Raw genomic sequence first — 7,244 nt, 5'->3', positions numbered from 1 at the left:
ATACATCACTGTGGTAAATGTACCAATTGTGTTTTTTGTTTGGTTTTGTTTAAAATGTGTGGGGTACTAAATCTCAGCTTTATCTCATGCTAGCTTGTTGCCAGAGCGATGGCAAAGCTTGCTTTAGCTGGCCTTTTCCTGCGTGCACTGGCTGCTACACCACCACGTCTCTCCCATTAGTCAGCTCTCTTATCAGCTCAGAGATATCAGAGACGCTTGGTCCTGCTTGTACAGATCAATTTCACATTGTTTTTGTTCCAACTTGCCAGATTAAAAGAGATAATGCTAACATACGAAAAGGAACACACTCCCCAGACAATCTATTTTCTTGCCATTATAATGTTTTGACCTTCTCTGCGTTGAGGAGACCTCTACGATTGAGAACCTTATTGCATGTCACTAAAAGGGGGTTGTGTGACCCTTTGATAAACATCTTTATGGAAAAGGCCACTTCTTTCTCAACAATCTATTTCTCAAGGGAATAAAATGGCAGTGACTCCATAGTATCAGATGTGCCCTTTTGAAACTTCACATGTTGTGCCATTGGCAACAGTATATTTCCAGTGGATTGGCAGAACATTGAGCTACAAGCTTAATATCAGCAATTCTTTGCTATTTTTATGACCTTTTCTGACTTTTCTGACTGAAGCAGAATCCACCTATGAAGGTGGATTCTGCTTTTCAAAGGGAATGGAGTGGTTTCTTGCCATTACGTGTAAAATACGCTCCATTCTCCATAAATAATTTAAAGGAAAAACAGTGCCTAAAAAATGCCTTTGCAAGTAATTTTCAGGAAAAAAGCAGTAAAGCCTGAAGACTTCTGTACCAATACAGTGAAATCTAAGAACATACATCAAAATAAATCATCTTCCTGATTGCTTTCATTATAAGAACAGTTGTTGTTATTTGGGCTGTACTGACATAGAGGGTTAGAGTCCAACATATCCTGAATTCATGGTCAACACAAAATGCTGGTCTTGATATGAAATCACTTGAGAACCACCAGAGTATAGAACCACCAGAACCATTTCTTTCCATCTTTTAGAAGAGCACGAGCCATCATTAAAGCTTTGATCGGCTCAAGCTGCGGCAGCACTTCTGGTGGCACTGCTGTCATTTCATCTTTAAGAAAGGTCATTTGATGTGCTGTCATGTCTTTTGAAAACCAGTAAGTGCTTAGAAGAACGGTTAGGGGTAAAAATAAATCTGGTTTCAGTTAAAGTTGGCAATTGCGAGGAGTCTAGACATTTCACATTTTTGTACAAGCCATTTGGAGACATATTCATATTTGCAAGTAATGCACACAACTTCCAATCATTGGTGAAAGTCTCTGCCATTTACCATTTCACAGAAATTGTGGCAGGAGAAAAATAATAAGCTAGCTAAAAACCCAAGTCTCAACCCATCTGGGCTTGAACGCCTAGTTATTATGTTTTTGCTACTCAGAATTGACTGTTTCAGTGAAGACTGAAATGTTGACTGGAGAGAAAGAATAATAAGAATAAAATCCCCCAGTTCATGAGGATTCATCTCTCTCTCGGTTGTCCTCAGAAGAGCTTCCATCGGAGTCTCCAATCTTTGTTCATAATCAGAGGAAACTCAAGAGCAATGAAAGATACTGTAGAAATTGCAAGTGTGGTTGCCATTTCTGCATTTTCCCATTCAAGTCAACGGGGAAAATTAATTCACTAATACATTACAATTAGTGAACAATATATCTCTTAGCAAAATGCAAGCACACGATTCCCGATGAAGCCGGACAATATGACATACTGTATTACTCGAGTGTGTGCCGCCAAGTAGTCCGGCAAGCTTTTGGGGTTACTGAAAAAAAAAAAAAGAAAAAAAAAAAGAATAAAGTGTTACAAGTACTGTTGCCTATGTCAACCACACTAACTAACTTTGTATCACATACCGGTACATCATGTCACCTGTCTCTACTGTAGGAATGATTAAATCATTCACATTGATAAGCACAGGGTTTTATCATTAACTGGTGCACGTTTAGGCGATGAGATGGGTTTTGCTAAATAATTAAAATTGGTTCTGATAACATCTTTCAGCAAAAAATATGCGACAGGGGATATGACTTGAGAGTGAGAGTATGTTGGTTTTACGGCATGGTTGGTTGCTGAACTAATCCTGGCTTTATCCCCAACAAGCATTGTTTGGTAGTGTCTTATAACAAAACAACTCTATGGTAGCTAGTCAATTTGGAGTCACCACAATTAGATTCAAATGTAAATCAATTATATTATAATTGTGCCACATCCACGTCGAATGAATGGAGACGGACATTCGTGGCAACTGACTTACTATATTAGATGCATAGCATACGCAATATCACTGTCTATTAGTGAATCCCTGCTTTCTGTTCCCCAAAAGCCTGAGGTTTGAGCCCAGTTGTGGATAAGATTCAAAAAATTATAGCAAAGACAAAGAGAGCTTGTTTGGACACATAGAAATTCCCCTAGGAAAACAGAACGGCTGTGGGCTGTAACAGTGTATTGTATCATATTGCCATACATACACAAGCTAAGATTGAACTCACAATATGCAGCATGTTTTTTGTTTAGTTCCAGAAACACTGAAAAGTACATATTAACCATATTCTGGTTTACAAAACTGTTCATCACAGACAGCATACAAAGAAAAAATGAAATAATAATGTACAGTAGGTTGGTATACCTAACACACACCAAATTCACACAAGGTATTGATGACAAGTATTTGTATTACATTTTTTTGTTTTTTTAATTAGGTCCACTGCATTTGCAAAGAAAGCAACTGACTCGTGAGGCCAAACATCTGGCCATCAGAGGAACATGACATCACTGCACTGGGCGGTAAAAAGAGCACTTGAACAAACCAGAACATGGTGTTCTTTGCATCTTGTATTGGACAGCAAAACATGTACTATACCAAAAGCGTCCATAGTAGTACTACCGGTACTTGTATGTCCACCACTGTCTAACCTGTTGGCTTGTGCAGTGTGTGTGTGTGTGTGTGTGTGTGTGTGTGTGTGTGTGTGTGTGTGTGTGTGTGTGTGTGTGTGTGTGTGTGTGTGTGTGTGTGTGTGTGTGTATGTGTGTGTGTGTGTGTGTGTGTGTGTGTGTGTGTGTGTGTGTGTTTGTGATGATTCACTTGATTCGACCTCGCGTTAGGAATCTCCCTCGCTGTCGTCTCCCCCGTACATGTTTGCCAGTTTCTTGAAGCGAGGTCCCCACTCACTCAGGTAGTTGTAGTTCTGGTCGCCTTCGGTGGTGGCCGACTCCAGCGAGCTCAGCGACTCGGCCACGGAGCCAGTGCCCTCGTACGCGTACGTGGCCAGCGAGTCGTAGGGGGGCGCCGTGGGGTCGGCGTCGTTGTCCTGCATTCTCTGGCCGATGAAGCACCTCATGTCCCCGTTAGCGCTGCTGCTGCCACCATCTGTAGGGGATTGCAGGGGCAGGACGGCACGGCAGTCTTTCGGCGGGTAGAAGCAGGCCTCGGGGACGATGTCCCGCCTCTGCTTGCTCTCCTCCACGGCCTCCGGGTTGCGCAGCGTGCTGATGTCGAACGCCTGCGTGTCCTTCTCGCCGCCGCCCTCGTCGTTGTAGTTGACCACGTTGTCCCGCACGTCCTCCTTGAGGAAGAGTTTCAGTGGGTCTTCCTTCCTCCGCCCCCGTAGGGTGGTGAACAGCACCACGATCACTGTGGGGGAGGGCAAAGGAGAGAGGAATATAATTTTATCGGTTCTTCCATTTCTTTGCTTCTCTTATGTTCCTCCTGGTCTCTGAAAGCCAGTTTATTGTACGTGTTTGCTGTTTATGAGGGGATGCATTGTTGCTGTACTTTCTATCTGCTGAACTGTGGTTACCCAATTTGATAACCGGCGGAGTCGTCTCAAATTCCGGTCAATTGAGTCGACTCAATTGACCGAAATTTGAGTCTAATTGGCTCATAAGTGCAAAACAAAGTGCCTAATTACCAGTAAGGCTCCCTAATCGGGAGATAAGCGACCGTAGGTCACTTATCTCCACAAATAGGGCAAAAATGTGTTTTGCCAAAATCTTCCTGATCCATGTTGATGACATGAGTGTAGAAATACTGTGTAGTGATTTTCGTGATTTTAGGGCAAAATCTGTAGGAGCAGTGTCAAAAAATGTGTTTTTAAAAATCGGCCTGGAGGTGGCGCTATATGGGACAGATTCATGTTGATGGGATGAGTGTAGACATACTGTGTACCGATTTGCGTGATTTTAGGGCGAAAATTGTAGGAGCAGTGTCCAAAAATGTGTTTTGCAAGAATCGGCCTCATGGTGGCGCTAGAAGAGGGCCATGTGAGAAATGAGGGGTGGGGTCTCCGCGCCGGCAAGGCGGACGAATAGGTACCAGCCCCGGCTGTCCCGGTCGCTCCTAGCCGGAGTTAGGGCATTTTATGTGAGCTGCAGTGTAGGGGGTCCTCCACTGGGGGCGCCACCACTTTTGCATCCGTTCTGGAGCACCAGGAGTCGGTGGTCCCCGGGAATTCCCCGTGAGCAGCCCCGTTGGGGTGGTCATTTGGTCATGTTTGCGCATTTGGTCATTTTTTACATCTGGGGGTCCCCCAGGGACCTGGGGGTCCCTGGAGCTCCGGGGGTCCTTGGAGGTTGTAGTTTGGCAGCCAAGGAACGTGTGTGCAAAATTTGGCATGGATCGGGGCAACGGTTGCGGAGATATAAGCAGGGAAAAAGTGTGACGTGTGAGGTGTGACAGACAGACTGACGGACTGACGGACTCACTCTCACTTTGTGCAGGTTTTGATAGTAAATGCGACCTACGGTCGCAAAAAAATGCATTCTAGAGAGGCGTGAAGGAGGAGATGGTAAGACATGGATGAGTGAATCCCTCCCATCACCTCAGAAGGCTAATATCAGTGGTGAACCAGCGATGGCTGGCTGACTGACTCACTGAGTAGAATGATGCCGCAAAGCAAGATGGCCACCAGCGCTCCCGTACTGAGTCCCGCCCTGCCCGTGAGCGCCTCGGCGTTGCACAGCTTCATGTTGCCCTCGCGGTCGCACGTGCACACGCGCACGGTCAGCGTGTTGGTGCTGCTCTGCATGGGATACTCCCCGTCAGAGATCACCACCGGGACCAGGTAGACGCTCTTCTGCAGGGTGTTGTAGCTGTTCCTCCGGGTCAGGATCCCTGCCGTGTTGTCTGGGGTTACGGAGAGATAAACCACGTAGATTATAGCTATAAGGCTTTATTTAAAGGAATAGTTCACCCCAAAATGACTTTTTTCTATTGATTACTCACCCCATGCAGACTTGAATTCATGGATAGTTTTTAGTTTTTGTCACATTCCTAAGCCAATAAATTGAGTAGACGCTTTGTGTCTCCATAGGGAACAAAGGAGGCACTTTGTGTTTCCTTAGGGAAACACTGATGGTCATCAAATGTATAGCTTAGGGGGAAAAAAAGTCTCCATGGGGTGAGTAACCATTTTTTGGTGGTGAACTATCCCTTTAAGGCTTTAAAGCTACATTTTCCCCATGACTAAAATGAATGACAGAAAAGTAATTAAATAAATACTTGGAAAAAATGGAAAGCGTGTTTGCTGAGAGAGACTTTAGTTTAGAGGACAAGATGGAGACATGGGCGAGACATGCAGATGGCATACTTTGCAGAAGTGGGGGGTATCCTGAAGGTACATGCAGCATTAGTGTGGTAAAGCTTGGAATAAAACCTTATCAATACGTAAACAGGAATTCTGGTGGAGACACATATTTTAGTGATGGCTAATATCAGCTTGAGCATTGTTATATAAGGGACTGACATTCAGTTTACACAAATGTCAGTGTCCGTGGCCGTCTATACAGGTGGGATGATGACGATAAGTGAACTAAAATGAGCTAACCTTTATTATCGCGCACAGAGAAGTTAGCCTTCCCAGAGGAATCCTGTGCTAGGCTGAAGAAAAAACGGTGGCCCCCTGTGGGCTCATCAGGATCGGAGGCACTCACTGTCTGTATTATCTGAAAGGAGAAACACACACGGTCATGCAAATGTAGCTTCCGCAGATGGAAGCGGCTTTTTGAACAATCAAGAAGATTATCTGTTCATATTTCCCACAAGAGTATCACGGTTAAGGAGATCTAATGAAACCACGATGGCTACTGTCGCCTCATGTCAGCCTCGTGCCTCCTCTCCTCTCGTGGCATCACACCAACCTGGTTAGCCCTGGCGTTCTCACAGACGAATGTCTCGTAATTGGTGGCAAATGTGGGAGCGTTGTCGTTGACATCCAGCACTCTGATGTACACTGGCACTCTGCTGGTCAGCTGTTTGTTGTCTAGTTGAGACACAGAGATGATAGATATCTTTGGACACAGTGGACTCATTTACAGCAGGGGTCTTCAACGTTTTCAGGCCAAGGACCCCTTAGTTGAGAGTGAGATGAAGCAGGGACCCTCACAACCTTTTCAGAGATTCCATATAGCTTCATTTTTTTGACAGCACAATCGTCAGTTTATTTTGTCAATTTGTGTTTTCAGATATTTAACCACTTGAACCTTCAATACTTAACAAACTTCACCTTTCACTCTGTACTTAGTCTGCACTTTTCCCCCTCTACACCAAAGCTCTTTGCCGAAAATAGACGATCTACAAGCTCACAAAGCCTCGCAGCGCGAGGCGCAGTGAGCTTGTAGATCTGCTATTTTTGGCTAAAGTTCTTAGAATATGGACACTAGGGTTCAAGTTGTTAATATGAAAAAGGAGAAAAAATTCAGAGGACCCCCTGTAGTAACTCTGAGGACCCCCTGTTGAAGACCCATGATTTACAGTAATTACCATCACTGAAAAAATGCACTTAATGTGGGAGTGAGAATCAAAGCAAACTAGCCGAGCCTGTCTAAAAGTTCAGCCGTGGACACGTATGTCCCTGTACCCAATAAACACAGAGCAATGATGCAAAGATTGCCAAATATGAGTAATATATCGTCGTTGTCGGGTGAAAACCTAAAATCAGTTCGTTTTTTCATTTTTCATTTTAAAAATGATTTAAACTAGTGAAAACAGCCGATCTACAAGCACACAACGCCTCGCACCGCGTTTTTATCAATGGCACAATTGCTTTCTGCTGCTGTGTGCATTGTTGGTGCAGATAGCAATGCACCAACAATGCATCTGTCCACACCTCACTTTAAGACAAGGGTCTTCAACAGGGGGTCTAGGACCCCTAGGGGGTCCTCAGAGTTACTACAGGGGGTCCTCCA

General features: G+C 44.5%; 1 protein-coding gene across 1 annotated transcript in view; it reads right to left on the bottom strand.

The window, feature by feature from the left end:
* Positions 1-3,160: 3,160 nt before the first annotated feature.
* Positions 3,161-7,244, bottom strand: part of LOC308306796 (cadherin-6-like) — a gene marked incomplete at both ends in the record, with an annotated part of 32,712 nt that continues 28,628 nt past the window's right edge. Inside the window, 4 exons of the mRNA XM_080751838.1 lie at positions 3,161-3,693; positions 4,933-5,184; positions 5,885-6,002; positions 6,198-6,319. Of these exons, the coding sequence (XP_080607964.1) occupies positions 3,161-3,693; positions 4,933-5,184; positions 5,885-6,002; positions 6,198-6,319 (1,025 nt within the window). The remainder of the gene's footprint in view (positions 3,694-4,932; positions 5,185-5,884; positions 6,003-6,197; positions 6,320-7,244) is intronic.

The sequence above is a fragment of the Nannobrachium achirus genome, assembly GCF_963921795.1.
Source record: "Nannobrachium achirus genome assembly, chromosome: 21".
NCBI classification, from domain to species: Eukaryota; Metazoa; Chordata; class Actinopteri; order Myctophiformes; family Myctophidae; genus Nannobrachium; species Nannobrachium achirus.
This window is presented reverse-complemented; position numbering and strand designations above follow the sequence as displayed.